The 22,323-nt window shown below is 26.0% G+C and overlaps 1 protein-coding gene across 2 annotated transcripts in view; it reads right to left on the minus strand.

Moving 5' to 3' along the window:
* Positions 1–22,175, minus strand: part of LOC117181841 (TBC1 domain family member 15) — a 26,039-nt gene extending 3,864 nt beyond the window's left edge. Inside the window, exons 1-8 of one of the 2 annotated variants that reach the window (XM_033374837.1) lie at positions 21,611–22,175; positions 15,148–15,240; positions 14,557–15,058; positions 8,653–8,757; positions 8,473–8,567; positions 7,110–7,308; positions 6,804–7,021; positions 1,284–1,598 (exon numbers count right to left, since the gene is read on the minus strand). In XM_033374837.1, coding sequence (XP_033230728.1) covers positions 1,284–1,598; positions 6,804–7,021; positions 7,110–7,308; positions 8,473–8,567; positions 8,653–8,757; positions 14,557–15,058; positions 15,148–15,240; positions 21,611–21,637 — 1,554 coding nt within the window. In that variant the 5' untranslated portion in view covers positions 21,638–22,175. Of the gene's footprint in view, positions 1–1,283; positions 1,599–6,803; positions 7,022–7,109; positions 7,309–8,472; positions 8,568–8,652; positions 8,833–14,556; positions 15,059–15,147; positions 15,241–21,610 lie in introns of both variants that reach the window. The other variant, XM_033374836.1, reaches the window with a different exon arrangement.
* Positions 22,176–22,323: the final 148 nt, after the last annotated feature.

Consider the following 22,323-nt stretch of genomic DNA (forward strand, 5'->3'; position numbering starts at 1 on the left):
AAATGCAGTACCTAAACGTACTTTATTGCACTCTAATACATTTCCCAAAGTTTCAACTCGATATTTTATTTACAAAAAAAGTTCTTAGGTTCAAAAAAACATGGAGTGAACTGAAAAACTGTCGTCGGTAATATAGGTATTTAGCTGTGTCACATGCCCTTAAAGATCATTTTCTTGAACTGAAAATATAACTATTCCATTTTTGGTTTAAAATTAATCGTTTTTAGTTCAAAATTCAACTACTTAGTTGAAAAATGGTCTTTTTTAGATTAAAATTCCATTATTTTCTTGAAAAATCCCATTTTTCGTAGAAAATTTATCTTCTTGTTGGAAAATTAATCTTTTTGGTTGCAAATTCAAGTATTTCCGTAATATATTTATAATTTTTGTGGAAATTTCCTTTTTTTAGTAGAAAATGTAAATATTTTTTTTTAAATTAGTTTTTTTTTCATTATTTGTCTTTTAACTGCAAATATAACTACTATTCGAATTATACATTCCATCATTTTAGTTAAAAATTCATCAGTCTGGATGAAAATTAATTTTTTTAAATGCAAAATTAACTATTTCATTTTACGTTGAAAACATATCTTTTTTAGTTAGAAATTCAATGGACTGGTTGCAAACGTGTCATTTTTAGCTAAAAATCTATGTATTTTCTTGAAAAATCTGATTTTTTCGTATTTTTAACATTGATTGAAACTTTATCTTTTTATTTGAAAATTCAAATATTTCAGTTATATGTTCATACTTTTAGTTGAAAATTCACCTTTTTATCTAAAATGTTTTAGTTGAAAATTTATCTCTTTGGTTGAACATCATTTATATTAAATGAAAATTTAACTATTAATTTTTGTTTAGAAATTAATATTTTTAGTGGAAAATCGATGTATTCTCTTGAAAATTTCTCTTTTCGGGTAGAAATTAATCCTTTTGGTTGAAAATTCCACTATTCCAGCTGAAGGTTCATAATTCTAGTTTGACATTCATCTACTTTGTTTAGAATTCAGCTATTTCAGTTGAAAATTCATTATTTTAGTTGAAAATTCATCAGTTTGGTTGGAAATTAATTCTTTTAACTGAAAATCTGACTATTTCATTTTTGGTTGAAAAATGATCTTTTTTAATACAAAATTCAACTATTTTACTAAAAGATCACATTTTTTGGTAGAAAATTAATCTTCTTGTATAAAACTTCATCTTTTCGGTTGAAAATTCAAGTATTTCAGTGAAATAAAACTAAAGATGACTTCAAAAGCTAGAGAAAAGTGACAATAATGTACCTTTAAAATCTCAGTAAATCCGTACTGATTTTCCATGAGCACGGCCTTCTCCGTATCCAAAATTGCAGCACACAAAAGGAGATGAAAGTTTTTACAAGGCAAATCAGTCCAAAGTACTTCCCAGAGTTTCATGATATCAACGGCATTGAATTCCCTCTTGAACAATACCAAGAGCCATCGGAAACAGAAAAACATATTTCCAGAGTCATGTCTGTCCAAATAATTTGCCAACTGAGGTTCCGTTACTGAGAGCAGATGATGGATTTGACTAAGCTGAGTTTTCATTCCTACTTGGTCCATCTCAAAATTAGTACTCTGAAAAGAATGCTATTGATATAAAATGTTTCAATTTCATTTGGGGTCATTCAAAAACTACGCTACACTTCCGGGGGGGGGGGGGCAGTTTTTGTAAGAAATTCCCCTTTTGTCAAAAATTTTTTCTGTTTTACCTATTTAAAAAAAAGCTTCCTGTTTTTCTCGTTTTCGCTTCATTATTAACTGAATTAATAGAACACCAAAATAAAATCCAACCATTTTTTGTTAAAAGTTTATTATTGTCCATTTAAAAGCCTGCTATTTTATTTTTGTTTCAGCATTCATCTATTTTGATTTAAAATTCTATTATTTGGTTGAACATGTAACTATTTTATCAAAATTTTTTTTTTTTTTTTTCATTGTAAACTGATCATTTTTATTTGAAAATTTAACTATTAATCTTTCTTGAACAATTCATATTTTTAAGTTTAAATTCGTTTCAAATTTAGTTTTTAACTGAAAATTTAACTATTCCAATGTTGGTTAAGAATTGATCGTTTTTAGTTGAAAATTCAACAATTTTGTTGAAAATATGTGTATTTTGATGTAAATTCGTCTTTTCGGTAGAAAATTAACCGTCTTGATTAAAAATTTCACTACTTGGTTAAAATTTAATCCCATTTGTTGAAAATTCATTTTATTAGTGGAAGATCAACCTGTTATGTTACAAATTTAACTGTTTCATATTTTTTATTTGAAAGTTCTGTTTTTTTTTCGAAAATTCGTCTTTTTGGCTTAAAATTTAAGTCGCTTTGTTGAAAATTTGTTTTGTTGGATTAAAATTTCTATTATTCTCGTCGAAAAATCAACCATTTGGTTTAGAATTAACTTTTCGTTGAAAATACATATTTTTGGGTTCAAAATTAAAGCGTTTTTTATAGAATTCAGTTTGAGTGAGGAATAAACTATTTTCTTAAAAAATCAACTTTTTTTCTTTGATAAAATATCAACAATCACTTTTTTTTTATTTTGGCTGTTTTTTTTTTAAATGAAAATATTTTTGTGATTAAAATATGAACTATTACATTTTTCGTTAAGAATTATTTTTTTTCCATTGAAAATTCAAGTACTTGCTTGAAAGTTGTACTTCCTTGTACAAAATTCTTTTTTTTTTGTTATTTAAAGATTAATTTCCTGTGTTCAAGATTCAACTTTTTGGTAGAAAATTTAATTATGCGGTTAAAATACAACAATTTATTAAAAATTTAATTCTTCTTGAAAACTCAAATATCTTCTAAAAATTCTTCTTTTTGAGATAAAATCAACTGTTTTTGGATGAAGTTTATCTCTTTTTGTTGAAATTTCGACCGTTTTGATTAAAAATGCATATTTTTTTGCGTAAAAGTTCTAGGTTGAAAATTCTACTGTCTTCTAGAACATTAGTATTTTCTGCTTGAATATTAGATTATTAATTGTTTGAGAATGTAACTGTTTGTGGTTTAAAATTCTGTTAAGTATGTTGTAAATGCAGTTTTTGGTTATAAATGCTACTTCTTGTTCAAAAATAAATTTTTTGTTTGTATCTACCCAATTGTAATTTCAACCATTTTTTAAATAATTAATTAAACTGTTACCATTTTTCAATAATGTTATTATTTAATTTAGAATACGTATTTTGAAAATCTTTCACTTTAAACAGTTTCCATTTCATATTTTAATTTTTAAGCGTACACTTTAATTTAAAGAATTTAAAAATTTAGTTTTAAATACTTGAACAATTAAAAAGTAGAAGCGTTCGAAATCGAAGATTTTGGTTGATAAACATTTTTAGCTGATCAACTGTAAATATAAATCAATTAATGATTTTGAACATTGAACTGAACTTTTATTCTAACGTTAAAAATTTAACTGTGTCAATTGGAAAGTCTTATCTGTTAAACAAATGTAAAAGGTGGATAATTTCAAAATAATCTATTCATAATTAAAAGGTTTTATCAAATTTGAAATATTATTTTAGCATAAATATTCCATTTTTAAACCATACAATAAAAAAATTTTTAATTTAGAAAAATAACAATGACTAAATATTTAGAAATATCTGACTCTTCATTCAAAATCATTAATTATAATTAAATATTAAAAACTAAACTTTGAACGCTACATTTTAAATTGTTCAATAAAACAAAATCATTTGTAAGTTAAATTGTTGAATTGCGATCTATGAAAATTTTATTTTATTTTTTAATACCATTTTTTTATTCGAAACAATCTGAGTAAGTTGGAGAGATATTTATAAGTTTTGAAATAATTCAAAATTAATAAAAAATTTGAAAGAATTTAAACGAAGGGTCTACGTGTACCAAGAAAATCCGACTATTCGTACCAAAATTTCAGTGTAAATGGCCCACGGTCTAATTTAAAACAAAATATAGATTTTGCCAGATTTCGAACAAAAAATTTAGAAAGGCTTCCGAAGGATAAAAAAATATTTCCTATGTAAATTGAAAATGATTTTGAAAAGTAAATTTTAAGTGAATATTTAAAAAGATTTAGAAAGAATAAAAAAAATGATCAAAAATGAATGTAGAAGATTTTAAGGAAATTCGTTCAATTTTGACAGAATCTTAAAGAAATTCTGAGGAACAATTTTAGGAAAAATTCGAATAATTTTAAAGGATGTTGCGAAGTTCTGGAAAAATTCCGAAAATAATTTGAAAATTGAGAAAATGTACACAAAATTGAACAATTAAAATTGTAACGTTCAAAGTTTAGTTTCGTTGTTTAGTTTTAAATATTTAATTTATAATTACGGATTTTATTTGAAAAGTCAGATATTTTACAATATGAAAAAATTGTTATTCTCAATTAAAAAATATCAAATTGAATGGTTTAAAAAATGGAACATTTTAGACTGAAATAATATTTGAAATTCAATAAAAGCCTTTGATTATGAATATATTATTTTAAAGTTATTTTTAAATTGAAAACAGTTTATAAAGTTTCAATCTGGCTTTTATTTTTTAGCTAATAAGACTTGCCAATTGAAACAGTTTAATTTTTAACGTTAAAATCTGGAAATTCTAAACTTATGAACTGATTCCGAATCGTCTTGCAAAATCAATTATTATTCACTTTTTAAATCTGAAGTGCAATTGAATTGTAAAAATCACGAATTATTTTATATTTACAGTCGATCAACTAAAAACGTTTTTTGCAAAAATCCTCGATTTTAAATGCCTCTCATTTTTAATTTTTTAAGTCTTTAAAACTGCATTATAAAATTCTTTAAATTAAAATGTACGCTTAAAATTTTAAAATATAAAATGTAAAATTTTGTAAGTGAAAGATTTTCAAATTACGCATTCTAATCTGAATATCATAATTTAAAAAGATAAAAATTTAACTACTTATTTAAAAAACGGTTGGACGGTTGTTGGACAGATTTTTTGCTTCTAAAAATTTGTAAAATTCCGGGTCAAAAAATAAATTCACTGTCATTTCCCGGGTTTTCCTGGCTTCATAAAATTCTCGGTCATTTGCCGGTCCAGCGGCCACTCTGCATTTCTTACACAAGTTCTATATGCAAGTAAATTGAAACCAAATATTTAAAAGTAAAGAATCTTCAACTGAATTTTTGTCATAGAAAACCTGGAGTCGTTAAAATTTCGAAGAACCTTTCAACTTTGAACGTTACAATTTTAATTCTTGTATTTGAAAAATGCTTATTTTGTAAGTAAATGTTTTAAATTTTGATGTATAATTTACAAATCAACATTTGTAGAAAAAATTTGAGTGATTTTAAGAGATATTTAGGAGTTTCAAAAAAAAAAAAATTATCATGCAAACTTTAGACAGTTTTCTTAAAATCTTCTAGAATTTAGTTTCAAAATTTTGTTTAAATATTTGAAAAACTTTTTAAATATTCTCTTAAAATAATTTTTCAAAATGAAAAGTTATTTTTAATTTTCCTAGGAATCTTAAGAAAATGTTTTTATTCTTTTGAAGCGTTTCAGAATTCTTGAAAAGAATCTAATTTTTTGATTTTGTTTTATACTAGGCTATCATTTCAAGTTTTACATCAAGTTTGTATCTTTTCAAAACATCTACATATCTCTTAAAATTACTCAAATTTCGCCTACAAATAATAAATGTTCAATTGTTATTTATACATCCAAATTGTAAACAAATTTTCTCAAATTTGCAGGATTTTCTGAAAATTGTAGAAAAAATTCAATTCATTTTGACAGATATTTAGAAGTAAAAAAAAATTTCCAAAATAATTAAAAACTTAAAACCAATTTAAAACAACTAAAATTTAGAATATTCAAACTAGAAAAAAATCCAACTTAAAATCCTTTTTTAACGTCCAATAATCAAGTTTATGTAAAGAATTCCTGAAAATAAAATCAAGAATATAACGACCTGGACAACCACCACAAAATGTTCCCATTGGAGTAAGTAAAGACAATTAATTTTTTTTCCTTTTTTGGGGGGGAAAAAGGGGACGAAAATGTTAATTTTTCAGATTCCAATGGGAACATTTTGTGATGGTTGTCCAGGTCGTTATATTCTTGATTTTTATTTTCAGGAATTCTTTACATCAATTTAAAACAACTTCTAGATTTCTCAAGATTTTTAAAGAAAATTTTGAAGCTTTCCAAGGATGTTTAAACTATTTAAAAAGAAAATAATTAAATTTCTAAGTTAAGAAATGTTCAATTAAATTTTTTTCAATTTTTCAATATTTGATGTTTTTAGCTTAAAATTCCATAAAATTATATAATTTTGAAAGTTTTAAAGTTCACTAATTGTTTTTTTTTTATTTAGAGCATTCAAAATGATAACGTGGATTTATATTTTTTTATATTGAAAAATGTTAGTACCTTCATTTTTATATGCGTAAATTATTAGGCATTTGAATACAACATTTTTTAATTAAAAACTTTTAAATTTCAATTTTAAAAATTCAGAATTTAACAGTTCCACTTTGAGTGCTCTCATTTAAAGCTCAGTTTTTATTACCTCAACTGGAAAATTTTGTAGCTTTAGTGTTCCATTTTTAAAATTTCATTGACCGTGAAAAATGTTTGCGAATCGGATAAATCTGTGTTTGTTAAAAATTCAAAATATTATCCCTAGAATGGGAGAGGGAGTGTTCCTATTTATGACGAAGAAAGAGAAGGGTGGAAAAAATGTTAAAAATAACGTGACGTAATTTTGAACGGACCCTTTAAAATAAAGCATACATAATAAATAATGTCTTACGACTTTATCCATGAATCCCACGAAACACCAAAAGGCATCAACTTCGTTATCCATGAGACATAAAATCGGGCTGAGCAAATCGCTCATGCCTTGAACGTATCCTAAGTCAAAATTGTACATCACATAGGTCATCAAAATATCGTACAACTGTGCTAAATGAGGATTATTATCACCAGAATAATACGCGTGTGTTCTGTCAGTTCTGTTTACGTCTTTCTCTAAAATGCAAAAAGATTAGTGTTAATAAAAGAGTTTTCATTTCGACAAAAAACTCTTATAAATATTCTTCAAAAAGCTGAAACGAACCTATCAAACTTTTACGGTCGCGATAACTGGAAAAGTTATTTTCTTGATTAGGAGTCATGGATCGCCACTGGAGTTTCATAATAAAATATTCGTCAGTCTTCTTTTTCTTCAACTCCAGTCTATCTATACTCGTTGAATCCCAGGGGTAGTAATTCAGCAGGAACTTCCAAACTTCATATCGCAAGGATGGCGAAATTCCCTGAAAGAACAATTCATTGATAGAATCAGGGTGTCTACTCGAATCCTGAAAAAAAAACCCTAAAAATTCCAGGTTTTTTCCAGGTATAATATTTCATAGTACGGAGCCGTTAAAATATTTCGCATTTTTTTAAATAATCGACTCGGAATCAATGATTTGAAAAAAAATTAAGAGGCCTTTTCTGATATTTGTCAATTATTTATATAAATTCAATATAATTTACTTGTAAACTATGCTAAGTATGAAAAATTAGTAAAAAATAATAATAATGATCTTTTTTGACATTTGTGTGTCCAAAGAAACAAAAAGGAATGTAACGAAAATTTTGATTACATTTTCGTTCTTTTCTATATAAAATTACTACATAAGATTGAGTTTAGTTTTTAGCCGAAATATTCTTAATTTAACGAAATAATTGGAAAATGTCCAAAAATGCTGCTCAATCTCGTTCCAATCCCTGCTTGTAATATGTATACAGATTCACGAGTTTATTAATTTTTTTTCTTAGTTTCTAGGGGTTCAATTAATATGTTTAATTTAGAAAGCTTTGCAAAAATTATATTACGATATATTCTTAAATTTACTAACACCGTCGATTAATCAAATAATTAAATAATACTAAAACATAATTAATTATTTCTTTAATTTGTCCCTAAAAACCATGAATTTGATAATAATTCAAACAAATTATTGTGTCTGCTAATACATAAAATTCAGTGCATATTTAGGTAAAATTTATATTATATTTAAACTGTTTCAAATTTCAAACTTTTCAGGTAAAAATATTGCATTTTCAATTAGATGAATTTTTAGTGAAATTTTCAATAAAATTAATTTTTTACCAAAAGTACTATTTTTTAAAAAAATAAATAAATTCTCAATCAAATAATTACATTTTCAACTAAAAAATATTAGTTTTAATCTAAATAGTTGAATTTCAAACTAAAAAAGAATCAGCTTTCAACAGAAAATGAAATAAAGAAATTTTCAGTTAAAAAAATTTTTTTGCAACAAAATAAAAAACGAATTTATAACCAAAGTGATGAATTTTTAACTAAAATGATGAATCGTCAACTGAAATAGATTAATTTCAAATCAAAAAGATGAATGTTTAACAACAAATCTTCACTTTCAACCCATCATCGTATTGAGTTTGATACTAACCCCTCTGAAAATAATTTCCTTGACTGCCTCGGGGTTTGTAATTCGCCCCATTGAATCTTTGTATTTATCCCATTGCTCTTGCGACAATGGCGCTCCTAAACACAAATAAAAAATCGTTACTCCCGAGGATTAAAAATTTGATTATTAATCAAAATTGCATGCTGATGAAATTTAAATTACCTCTAGGACAAGGAGGTATTGGTGAAAGAAGCACTGATGCATTTGAGACGCCAATAACTTCATATTCCTCTCCAGAACTCACGGAAACCGATGGTTGAGGGACATCTATCGAAAGAGAGCGATTTAAAAGATCAGCAACTGCTTCTTCCACAGGCCGTTTCACTTCAGGATCTTTGTAAACTATGAGGGACAGAAGACCTAATTTGAACTGTAAATTACTATAACTTTTGAATTTAAAGTGATTTAGATTTAAATGTTGGCAGGGTTGCTACAAAAATCCGGTTTCCAAATTCCGTGACTTTTTGAAGTTTTCTAAATAGATGAAGAAAATTTGTGAGACAAACCAAAACGTTGCATGAAATATTTTTTACAAATTAAACTACTTTCTTCAAAATTCATTTTAAAAAAATATATTCATAACTTTAGTTGAAATTTCAACTATTTGGATGAAAATTAACTTTTTTGTTAAAAATTGATATTTGCGGGTTAAAATTTTAATGTTTTGCAGAAAATTCGTCCTTTTGCATTTAAAATGTTAAAAAATTCAGGGTGGTCGTTTTAATCTACGAAATAAATTCCCGGTTTTTCCCGGCTCGCAAACATTTTTCAGGGTCAATGAAATTTAAAAAATGGAACACTAAAGTTTAAAAAATTTCCACTTGAGGTAATAAAAACTGAGCTGTAAATGAAAGCACTCAAATTGGAATTGTTAAATTTTGCACTTTTAAAATTGAAATTTACAAGTTTTTAATTTAAAAAGTTTTTATTCATATGCCCAATAATGTACGCGTATAAAATTGAAGGTAATAACATTTTTTCAATATAAAAAATATAAATACAGATTATCATTTTCAATGCTCTAAATTAAAAAATCAATAAATGAACTTTAAAACTTTCAAAATTATATGATTTTAAGGAATTTTGAGCTAGAAACATAAAATATTGAAAAATTGAAAAAATTTTAACTGAACACTTCTCAAATTAGAAATTAAATTATTTTTTTTATAAATAGTTTAAACATCCTTGGAAAGCTTCAAACTTTTATTTCAAAATCTTGAGAAATCAGGAAGTTGTTTTAAATTGGTTTTAAATTCTTAATTATTTTGGAAATTTTTTCAGAACTTCTAACTATTTGTCAAAATCAATTGAATTTTTTCTACAATTTGCAAAAAATTCTGCAAATTTTAGAAAGTTTCTTTACAATTTGGATGTATAAATAACAATTGAACATTGATCATTTGTAGGCGAAATTTGAGTAATTTTAAGAGATATGTAGAAGTTTTGAAAACATTCAAACTTAATGCAAAACTTGAAATGATAGCCTAATATAAAACAAAATGTACATTTTCGCAGATTTTAAACAAAAAAATTAGAATCTTTTCAAAAATTGTGAAAGGTTTCAAAAGAATAAGAACATTTTCTTGAAGATTGTCGGAAAACTGTCTAAAATTTGCATGATAATTTTCAATCTTTTTAAAACTCCTAAATATCTCTTAAAATTACTCAAATTTTTTCCACGAATGTTCATTTGTAAATTATACATCAAAATTAAAAAATTTCAATTGCAAATTAAGCATTTTTTAAATACAAAAATTAAAATTGTAACGTTCAAAGTTGAAAGGTTCTTCGAAATTTTAGCGACTCCAGGTTTTCTATGTCAAACAATTTAGTTGAAGATTCTTTACTTTTAAATATTTGGTTTCAATTTACTTGTCTTAAATAAAAATTCAAATATTGCTGAATATTCAATAATTAATCTTTTTTTAAATTAAAGAATTCAAGTTGAATGGGTTAAAAATTGAATATTTTAGACTGAAACAATATTTTAAATTTAATAAAATCCTTTAATTAAGAATATATTATTATGCAGCTATTTTTAAGTTGAAAATGGTTTATAAACAATCAGTTACACGTTCACATTTGTTTAATGACTAAGACTTTCAAATTGAAACCGTTTAAGTTTTAACGTTAAAATCTAAAAATTATTAAATTTTAAACTGGTTTAAAATCGTTTTGTCAAATCGTTTTTGTTCAATTTTTATTTTTTAAAGTACAGATAACTTAAAAAAATGTATTCATTTATTAAATAAAAATGTTTTTTGTCCAAAATTTTCAACATCAATGGCTTTTATTTTGTATTTGTTCAAGTCTTTAAGAAAGCATTTAACAATTCTTTAAATAAAAAATTTAAGCTTATAAATTAAAAATTTAAGCTTAGAAATAAAAACTTTAAATGGAAAATTTTTAAAGCATTAATTACGCATTGTAAGCTACATAATAACACAATTGAAAAACATAACAATTCCACTAATTATTTAAAAACTGTTAAAATCGAACGTGGACAAATTTTTCATCTACAAATTTGTAAAATTCCCGGGAAAAAAAATTCAGTCATTTCCCGGTTATTCCCGGTCTCAAAAAATTCCCGGTCATTTCACGATTTCCCGGTCCAGCGGCCACCCTGCAAATTGGTAAAAAATTGAACTATTTGGTTGAACATTCAATTTTTTTAATTTGACCGTTTTGTAAAAAATTTGTTTTTCTACATTAAAAACCATTGTCTATATCCATGGAAGTTTAAACTATTCTATTTTTGGTTAAGAAGTAATATTTTTGGATTAAAAATTCCTCTTTTTTTTGGTATAAAATTAATCTTCTTGGTTGAAAATTCAATATTTTTTATTTTTAAAATTCAACTGTTTATATCAAAGAATTCCTGGTTTCGTCTTGGAAATTAATTAATCTGGCAGAAATATTTATTTTATTTTTAGTTTAAAAATGAATTGTTTACCTTATAAATTCAACAATCGTTTTGAAAATTTTTTTAGTTTGTTGAAGATCCATCTTTTTGGTAGCAAATTGATGTTCTAGGTTAAGAATGCAACTATTTGGTTAGAAATTTATGCATTTTATTGAAAAAATTATATTTTGTAAAGAAAATCAGTTCTTTTATTTAAGAATGCAACTGTTTGATTTTTTGTTTAAATTCAATGTGTTTTATTTAAAAATTGTAATCTTTTTTTTTTAAATATCAACTATTATATTTTTTATTGAAAATTCATTTAGGCTTAAAATTCAATTCCCTGGGTGAAAGTTGAACTACTTTATTAAAACTTCATGTTTTCAATTGATGATTTATAATTATAGTATAAAATTCATCTCTGGCTGAAAAATTAACTATTTTGCTGAAACTATTCATTTTTTAGGGGCAAAAATTAATTTTTTATTGAAAATAACTTCTTTATTGAAAATTCGTTTCTTTTATAGTGAAAATAAATTTTTTCAAATGGAAATTTAACTATTCTATTTTTAGTAAAAAAATTTTAACTTATAAATTTAACAGTCGGGCTAAAAATTTATGTAGTTTGTGGAACATTCATCATTTTTGGTAGAAATTTGATTTTCTAGGTTATAAATTCAACTATTTGATTAAAAATGTATGTATTTTTCTGACATTTTCTTCTCTGGCTTAAACACCAATTGTTTCAACTTAAAACTGAACTACTAGATTGAAAATGAACTGTTTTTTTGCAACTTAATACTTTCTGTTTCAAAAATCAACGGTGTTGTATAGAAAATTAGTCTCTTTGTCATTAAAATTCAAAAGTTTGGAACAAAATTAAACTTTTTGTAGAAGATTTGGTTTTGTTTATTAGAAATTATTTTTTTTAGTTTAAAAAATCAACTATTTGCTTGAAAAAATATGTAATTTGATGTAAATACAACTATTTCGTACAAAAATGTATGTATTTTGTTACTCTTGGATCAATTTTTTTTCTTATTCGACTTAAAAATCTTTCTTTAGTGAGGATTCAAGTATTTTGTTGAAAATTCGTCTTTTTATTCGATTTAACTGTTTTTGAATAAAAATTAAAATATTTCTTTCGTTAAAATATGAACTATTACATTTTTTTTATGAATTCAGCTTTGTTGGTTAAAAATTCGTAACCAGTTCTTTGGAAGTTGAACTACTTTCTTAATTCATAAGAAACAGTGAGATTTAATCTCAAAATCGTTTCAGGTCAAAACCTGCGTATCCTAACAAAGAGGAGTTCACAGTTTAAAATTTAAGAGAAAAAAAAACTAAAAATAAGGTCTGATAACCAGGGATCTCAGATTTGTCAAGAAAATATCAATATTTGCACAATTTTAGTCGATGCAAATTTAAAAACAAATCAGTTTGGTGTTTAAAAAACTTTACATGTAGTGTGTGAATTAAAGAGAAATAAAATATACTATAACAAATTACGCCGGAATCCTTTATAAGAAAAAATATTAATTATTAAATTAAATAATTATTACATTATACGGAAAAGTACTAAAAAGTAAAAATTCATAGAAATTATTTCCACCAGGAAAAGTAAGTCTTTTCAAGAATTATTTAATTGTAAACAAAACTTATTAATATTTTTTTTTAATTTTTCTTTAAGTCTGGAATTATAATCATGTTATTTTTATTAGCAGGTAAACAAAATCAATTCGTATCAATTGGTCAATTTAAAATTCGCCGTGATGTACTAAAATAATTATTAGGACTTGAAAGTATGTGCGAGTAAAGAATATTCAGTCTTTTTTTTAATTCTATGACTTTTCCAAGTCTTCTAGGTCTTGTAGCAACCCTGGTTTTGTTCCTAAAAATATTTCTAGTTTCATCTAACAACTCTAGCTATTTCAATTATCTCCAAAGGTCCTAAAACTGAAAAGCTGTTTCAGAAAGTTAACCGCCTGAATTCGGCAAATCCAGGGTATCCAGCGATTCTTAGGTACGAAAATCAAGGAATTTTTCAGGTTTTCCATGTCAAGAAATCAAGTTTTGTATGTCTCCTTTTTTTTTACAAAAAATAATGAAACAAATATTTATTATACATGTAAAAAATGAGCCACTTCATTTTTTATTAGCAACAATTTTTAAAGAAAGTAGAACAATAAATAAACAAATTCTTAGTTTTTTAAAGAATTGAAGTCTTTAAAATCTTTTGTGTAATTTTCCGAAGCTTTTTAAACTTTTATGAAAACTTTGAAATATTTGCAAAGGCTTTCTTTAATCTTTGTAAAATCTTTCGTATTCGTTTGAAATCATTGAAACATTCGAAATCGTTTAAAGTTCTTGAATATTTTGAAATCTTTTTAAAGTTATAAAATCTTTGGAAATGTTCGAAAATTTGGTGAAACCTTTGAAGTTTGGTGTATACCCTTTTTTCAAATTTTTGAAATCCTTGCAATCATTATGAAATGTTAGAGATTTTAGTGAAATATTCGTCAAATCATTTGAAACATTTGTAAAAAAATATTCTTAAATATTTGTTTGTGAAATCTTTTAATTCGTTAAGATCATTACATTATTTTAAATCTTAGTGAGATATTTCCAAATCTTCTAAAACTTGTTGAAATCGTTTCAAATCTTTTTCAAATTTTGGAAATCTTTTAAAGTTTTAAAAGCTTTGTGATATTGTTCTGAAGTCTCGTGTACTCGCTTTTTTTTAAATCTTTAAAATCCGTAAAATCTTTGTAAAATGTTCAAAATCCTTTTAAACGTTTTAAAAGCTTTGGAATATTTTGATGAAATATTTTTGAATTAACATCGAAATTTTCAATGAACCTTTTTATAATTTGTAAGTTGAATATCACAATATTAAAGTCTATTCATTAAAAACTATAAAAATAATTGGCAAAGTCTACAAAAAATGCTTAGAAATCCCTTTTGATTATTATGGAATGAGTAAAAGATAAATTATATATTGATAAATAAAAAACTTTGCAGTAGCAAGATTTCTTCAAGGTTCTCGAGAAAAATTCAAGGAAATTCCCAAGTTTTCAAGGTTAAAAAAAATTCAAGGAGAATTTCTAGTTTTCAATGTCGCTGGACACTCTGAAATCAGATAAAAGGTAGACTTTAATACCCACTCCAAATGTCAGTAAGTTTACTGAAGGCCTCCATTGTTGTTTCATATGGACGGTCATGCAAATTTCTGACGAATTTCCACACATAGTCTGAGGTATTCTCTTGAAAAAGGTCCAGTTCAGCAAAGGATTTGTTGAGAACATTGCTTACTTCATCTTCAATAATGTATAAACTTCTGTCCCGTTTAGACCTGAAGAATTTGACAAAGCCTTTCAAAGAGTTTACAAAACTTTCAGCGTTGGAAAGCTGAAAAAAGGCCACATAGGTCGTCCCATCTTGCTGCATGAATATTAGTTGCTGTCCACTGTGATGGATTCGAAAAGATTTCAGTTCCGAAAACAGTATGCGGACAGTTCTTGTGCGTCCTAGAGAATCTGGACCTTCTGAGGAAGTTCGAGTTCTTCTTGTGTGCGAATCTACCAGAGACCATTCTGGATCCTGATCTTGATTCTCGGAGACGACCGATACTTCGATTGGCTTCCATTCGATGCATTTACCAAAACTCTATTAGTAAATTAATTATGAGTAAGAGAAACGATATACAATTGTGCAATTTAATGAAGAGATAAAGTTCAAGAATTATTTAATCTTACGTATTCAACGATATTTAGGGTTCCTGAGCTGTGAACTTCGTCTTCTCGCGTATTTGCTCCTCTTAAAACTACACCAGTGTGGATGCAAAGATCCTGCAAACGAAAGAAAAAATATGGGGAAGACTGATTAAAATAATCAGGGTGTCTACCCGATGGATGATTTTAAATTCCCGGTCATTTCCTGATTTACTTCTGCTCAAATGTAAACAACTTGAAAGATTTCAGTTAGTTCTGATTTTGAACAATGCATTTTTTTAAAGAATTAAAATTCTGAATTTCAACGGATTTTTTGTTCATGTAAAGATTTGGAAACACCAAATCAAACCATTCTTCGACCGACAATTTTTGCTGTTGAAATGCCCTTCTCGAAATCAGAATAGGAATTATTTTCTAAAATTACCGTTCAATGTCAAAAAATTTCTGTTTCAAGTCAAATAATATATCTTTACGAAAATTCTCTGTCCTGAAATCTATATTATAATTGTTTCCTGAAATACCCTGTCCTGAAGTGAAAATTATAATTCTTTACGAAATTCCCTGTTGGAAAGTAAAAATTATAATTCTTCACGAAAATTCCCTATTCTAACTCACAATTACATTTATTTCCCAATATTCCCTGTTTCAAAGGAGAATTATTTTTAATTACAACATTTTCTATTATAATTCAGAAATATAGTAACTCCATTTTTCAAAAATTTGGAAGAAAGAAATTTGAAATTGTGACGGGATTATTTTTAATTCCTGCCTTCTAAATCAGAATTAAAATTCTTTTTTAAAAATCCCATTTCATGCCAAAAAATTTCTGTTCCAAGTCAAATTATAATCCTTTATGGGACCTTCTTGTCCTAAAGTAAAAATTACAAATCTTAGCGAAATTTCCTGTTCTAAAGTGTACTTTAAATTAAAATTGTAATTCTTTGAAAAAATTCACTTTCGTAAAATCTAAATTATCATTATTTGCAGAAATCCCCTGTTTCAAAGTGAAATTTATCATTCTTTACAGAAATTTCCTGTTCGAAAATCAAAATTATCATTCTTTACGGGAATTCTTTTATTTCCCTCTTTTCCCGTTTTGTGAAAATTTAACTATTTTGTCAAAAATTCTTTTTTTTTTGTAATTGAAAATTGATTTTTTTTTGTTGAAAATTTAACTAATAATGTTTCATAGACAATTCATATTTTTTAGCTTAAATATGTTTCAAATTCAGTTTTTAACGAGAAATTTAACTATTCCAATGTTAATTGCAAATTGATCGTTTTTGGTCGAAAAGACAATATTTTGAAAATATATGTATTTTGTTGTAAATTTGTCTTTTTGGTAGAAAATTAACCTCGTTTGTTAAATATTTAACAAACGATTTAAAAGATATTTTTTGGTTGAAAATTCTACTGTTTTTGTTTTTGTTTTTTTTTTTTAGAAAAATCGCCTTTTTGGCTTAAAAATTCAATCTCTTTATTGAAAATTTATCCTGTTGTGTTAAAATTGAAAATATTTTTGTGATTGAAATATGAACTATTACATTTTTTGTTAAGAATGATTATTTTTTTCATTGAAAATTCAAGTACTTGCTTGAACGTTGTGCTTCTTTGTACAAAATTCTTTCTTTTTTTTTGTTTGAAGATAAATTTCCTACGTTGGAGATTTAAATTTTTTGTAGAAAATTTAATTATGTGGTTAAAAGTACAACTGTTTTATTAAAAATTTCATTCTTGTTGAAAACTCAAATGTCTTCTAAAATTTCTTCTTTTTGGGATAAAAATCAACTGTTTTTGGATGAAGTTTATATTTTTTTGTTGAAGAATTCGACCGTTTTTATAAAAAATGCATATTTTTTAATATAAAATTTCTAGGTTGAAAATTCTACTGTCTTCTAGAATATTAGTATTTTTGGCTTGAATATTAGATTATTATTTAGTTGAAAATGTAACTGTTTGTGATAAAAAATGGTGTTATGTATGTAGTAAATGCAGCTTTTGGTTATAAATGCTACTTCTTGTTCTCAAATTAATTTTTTGTCTGTATCAGAGTGGCTGCTGGATCGGGAAACCCTGGAAATGATCGGCAATTTGTTGAGACCAGAAAAAACTGGGGAATTGATTTTTTTACCGGTAATTTGACAGTTTTTTTAGAAAAATATCTACCCAATTGTAATTTCAACCGTTTTGTAAAATAATTAATTAAATTGCTACCATTTTTAAATAATGTTATCATTTAGTTTCGAATGCATATTTCGAAAATCTTTCACTTTAAACATTTTCCATTTTAGATTTTAATTTTTAAGCGTACATTTTAATTTAAAGAACTTAAAAATTCAGTTTTAAATACTTGAACAATTAAAAATTAGCAGCGTTTGAAATCGAAGATTTTGGATGAAAACCATTTTTAGCTGATCTACTGTAAATATACATCAATTAATGATTTTTAAAATTGAATTGAACTTTTATTCTAACGTTAAAAATTAAACAGTGTCAATCGGAAAGTCTTTTAGTTAAACAAATGTAAAAGTTGGATTGAACCTTAAACCACACATTTAAAAATTTGTAATAACTTCAAAACAATCTATTCATAATTAAAAGCTTTTATAAAATTTTGAAATATTATTTCAGCCTAATCATTTTTAATCGATTCAATTTGAAATTTTTTAATTTAGAAAAATAAAAATGACTAAATAATTAGAAATATCTGCCTGCTCATTCAAAGTCAGTAATTGTAATTAAATATTAAAAACTAAACTTTGAACGTTACAATTTAAATTATTCAATTAAAGAAATATATATAATGTGTAAGTCAAATTGCTGAATTTCGATGTATGAATAACAATTGAACTCCTATTATTGTTAGAAAAAATCTGAGTAAGTTGGAAAGATATTTATAAGTTTAAAAAAATTAAAAGTTAATTTAAAATTTGAAATAATTTAAACAAAGGGTCTATGTGTACCGAGAAAATCCGGCTATTCGTACCAAAATTTCGGTTTAAATAGCCCACGGTCTAAATCTTAAAACTACACAGTGTGGATGCAAAGATCCTGCAAAACGAAAGAAAAAATATGGAGAAGACTGTTTATAATAATCAGGGTGTCCACCCGATGGGTGGTTTTAAATTCTCGGTCATTTCCTGGTTTACTTCCGCTCATAAATAAAGAACTTGAAAGATTTCAATAGTTCTGATTTGGAACAGTGCATTTTTTTAAGGAATTATAACTCTGAATTTCAACGGATTTTTTGTTAATGCCCTTCTCTAAATCAGAATTGGAACTATTTTATAAAATTACCGTTCAATGTCAAAATGTTCTGTTTTAAGTCAATTAGTAAATCTTTACGAAAATTCGCTGTCTAGAAATCTAAATTATAATTGTTTCCGGAAATCCCCTGTCCTAAAGTGAAAATTATAATTCTTTACAGAAATTTCCAGTTCGAAAGTTGAAATTATAATTCTTTACGAAAATTCCCTATTCTCACTCACAATTACATTTATTTCTCAAAATTCTCTATTTCAAGGGAGAATTATTTTTAATTACAACATTTTCTATTATAATTCAGGAATATAGAAACTCCCTTTTTCAAAAATTTGGTAGAAGGAAATTTGAAATTGTGACGAATTATGACATGGAACAGGGATTACTTTAAATTCCTGAATTCTAAATCAGAATTAAAATTCTTTTTTAAAATTCCCGTTTCATGCCGAAAATTTTCTGTTCCAAGTCAAATTATAATCCTTTACGGAACCTTCTTGTCCTAAAGTGTACTTTAAATTAAAATTATAATTCTTTGCAGAAATCCCATGTTACAAAATGAAATTTATACTTATTTACAGAAATTTCCTATTCGAAAATCAAAATCATCATTCTTTACGGCAATTTCCCATCTCAATGGCTAAAATATAACACAATTACATTTATTTCCAAAAATTCCCTGTTAAAAGACAGAATTATATTTAATTACACCATTGTTTATTATAATTCAGATATTACGCAACTTCCTTTTTTCGAAATTTGGAAGAATTAAATTTCAAATTGTGACGTATTCTGAGTTATAACACGGACTTTTTTTCATTTTTTTCTAAATCAGAATTAAAATTCTTTTTCAAAATTCCCTGTTTCTAATGTCAAGTTATAATATTCTTTACAAAAACTCTCTGTATTAAAGTAGAAATTATAATTCTTAACGAAATTTACTGTTCTGAATTAAACCTTAAATGAAAATTATGATAATTTGCAGAAATTGCATGTTCCAAATTAAAAAATTTAATTCTTTACGGAAATTCCCTATTTTAATGACTAATTAATCATTCTTTAGGAAAATATCCTCTTCCAAGTCATAATAACATTAAATTTATTGCCCAAAACTTCATGTACCTGAAGTTCCGAACCTTAAAATGAACAAAATATTTTCACCCATTTTTTTTACCTATAAATGTAGTTTCAAATACAATTTTCAATATGCATTATAATTATGTTTCAATAATAAATTACTTACAAACTTACTAAACAAACATTTTAGCACTTTTTCTGGTTTATAAAGTCATTAGTAAAAAATTTCTTTAATTTGAACGTCCAAAACTTCAAGCACATCGAAATTTCTTGTTCCAAGGCAGGATTATATTTCATTACAACATTTTATATTATTTAGAAATAAAGTTACTGTGTCTTTACAAAATTAGGATAAAGGAAAATTTAAATTATTATAAATTCTGACTTGGAACGTGGATTTTTCTTGATTTCCTTTTCCTAAATCAGGATTAAAATTCTGTCCCAAAAATTGCGTTCCACCTCACAAACTCGCTGTTCCAAGTCAAATTATAATTCTTTACGGAAACTCCCAGTTTTTAAATAAAAAATTTAATTCTTTGCAGAAATTTTCTGTCCCAAAGTAAAAATTATAATTCTTTATGGAAATTACCAGTCCCAAAATTATCATTCTCTTCGAAAATGTCATATTCTAAGTCAAAATAATTATAATTCTTTAGGTGAATATTTAAAATATTTATTTTATTTATTCCCTGTCTTAAGTCAAAATTATTGTTATAGTCATAGTAAATTGCAGAAAAAAATCCCGGTCACTGAATCACATTCCACCGATAATTTAATTTAAAAAATTTTAATCTACAAAAAAAATCCTCGTCATCTGTTTGACTTTCAATATGTCACGACCCCGATTTTCAAACCAAACCTGGCTGCACAAAATTTCTGAACCATATGAATTCTTTATACCTTGTGTCATTCATCGGACATAATTTTTTCTCTCCTTTTTGAACACATTTAACAAATGGATACGTTTGAATAGTGTTCGAACTACAATTAAAAATATACATTATAAGTATGTTTCAATCATATTATTTCCAATATAAATGAACAAACATTTTAGCATTATTTCTTATATAAAAATTCATCATTAAAAAATCTCGTTAATTTGAACGTTCTGAACTTCAAACACATTATAATTTCAAATTTTCAACTTTGGAACCCAAGTTTTCAAAATTTAAGCAAGATTCATAAAGTGGAATACTTATTCATGTGAGACTTACTTCTCATTCACAATTGCTAGAAGGAATGAATGAGAAAATTAAGAGAGTTTTTGAAGTCGAAGTTGACGTGAGCCCTCAAGTTTCAGGAACAGATTTTTATTCATTCTAAAACTTAACAAATTGAACTTTTTCAACCACATGAATTATAAATGTACTTATTGACAGTGGAAAATATTCATCAGTAAATTCTCGACAAAAAAATTAGATGCGCATAATTTATTTAGTTAGAGTAATAGGTATAAATTTGACCGCAAGCAAAAATAATCATTAGGTGACTAATCACTCCGAATAAAACATTTACTTATGCGCTCAATAAAACGGATAAAAGCTACGTTTTCGGAGCTCTCCAAAATGTAAAAGAAGCAATTCGACTAAATAAACGAATTATATTTACATGACGATAAGAAGAAATGTAAGCAAATAATATATTGTAGCCCAAACTTTAACTGATTTTTCCAATAAATCAAAAACAACCAAATACTTTTGCATTTTGTACACAGCACTAATATATGAAGCGCAATGATTATTTAACACGTGATGAATGTTTGGAATTTCATGCTCTCTATTACAGAAGAGTGCAATTGCAATTATCTTTATGAAAATTGCAGCTCAAAATCCAAACCCCAACTTTGAAAATTTCAGAAACATAACCTTTAAATTCTGATAAATATTTTTTCTTTGTTCTCGCGAATTTGCTCTGGTCCTCTGGTTAAGTAATTCTTTTTGCATAGAGAAATGTTTTTCGACAACTACGTATCAACAAGCGGTTCTTCGAAGCATATATATCCTTGCATGTATATAGCGCTTATAAAATATATAAGACGTAATTCCCATTGAAAGAAAACGACATGGCAAGCCCGCCCTGGGAAATTCTAGAAGAGATCAAGTGTCATCCTGCACAACTAATATAAAAATACTAAATAAAACATCTGTTTTACCTTTCCTTGTTCTGTAGGCTCGAACATTTTAAAAGCTCTGGTAATTTTTCGATTCGGATTTTCAACACATAACTTGAAAATGTTTTCTTGCTCTTCTCAACTTCACATCTAATTATTCTTCATCTTCCATCTCACTTTCGTGCACAATAAAATAAAGTCTGAATTCACTGCACTGCTTCCCACATTCCTTTTCTTGGTTCTTGTACTCGTTTCTTCTCTTCTCTCGTGCCCGTGCTCATAGAATCTCATACAATCATACAATTGTCGATTGTCGTGTTTATTTTCAACCTTTTCAACACACGAAACGGAAATGGTAGTTAACTTACACACAGACGCAAATGTAATTATTTCTTCAATGTTGAGTCCAATAAAATTTAAGTACGTAATGCAAAAATAAAACGCTCGACCAATCCACGCGAGGAATTCACAGAATATTTTTTTTAATTCCAAGATCACGCGTTCCTAACCTCAGACTGTCTCGATGTGGTCTTTAAATTTACTATATACTGCGGAAACTATATATGACAGAAGATGAATAAGATGTTATTGATATTGGCAGTTGCTAGCGTTACAATTTTTTTTTTACTTTTTGAAACTCTTAGTAAGAATCATGTAAGAATAATAAAAACAAATAACAAATGCTAATCAAAGTTGATGTTTAAACAGAGTGACGTCATGCAAGACAGGCCGAGACTTGTCGAGACATGTCATGT

Source organism: Belonocnema kinseyi, chromosome 10, assembly GCF_010883055.1.
Source record: "Belonocnema kinseyi isolate 2016_QV_RU_SX_M_011 chromosome 10, B_treatae_v1, whole genome shotgun sequence".
NCBI classification, from domain to species: Eukaryota; Metazoa; Arthropoda; class Insecta; order Hymenoptera; family Cynipidae; genus Belonocnema; species Belonocnema kinseyi.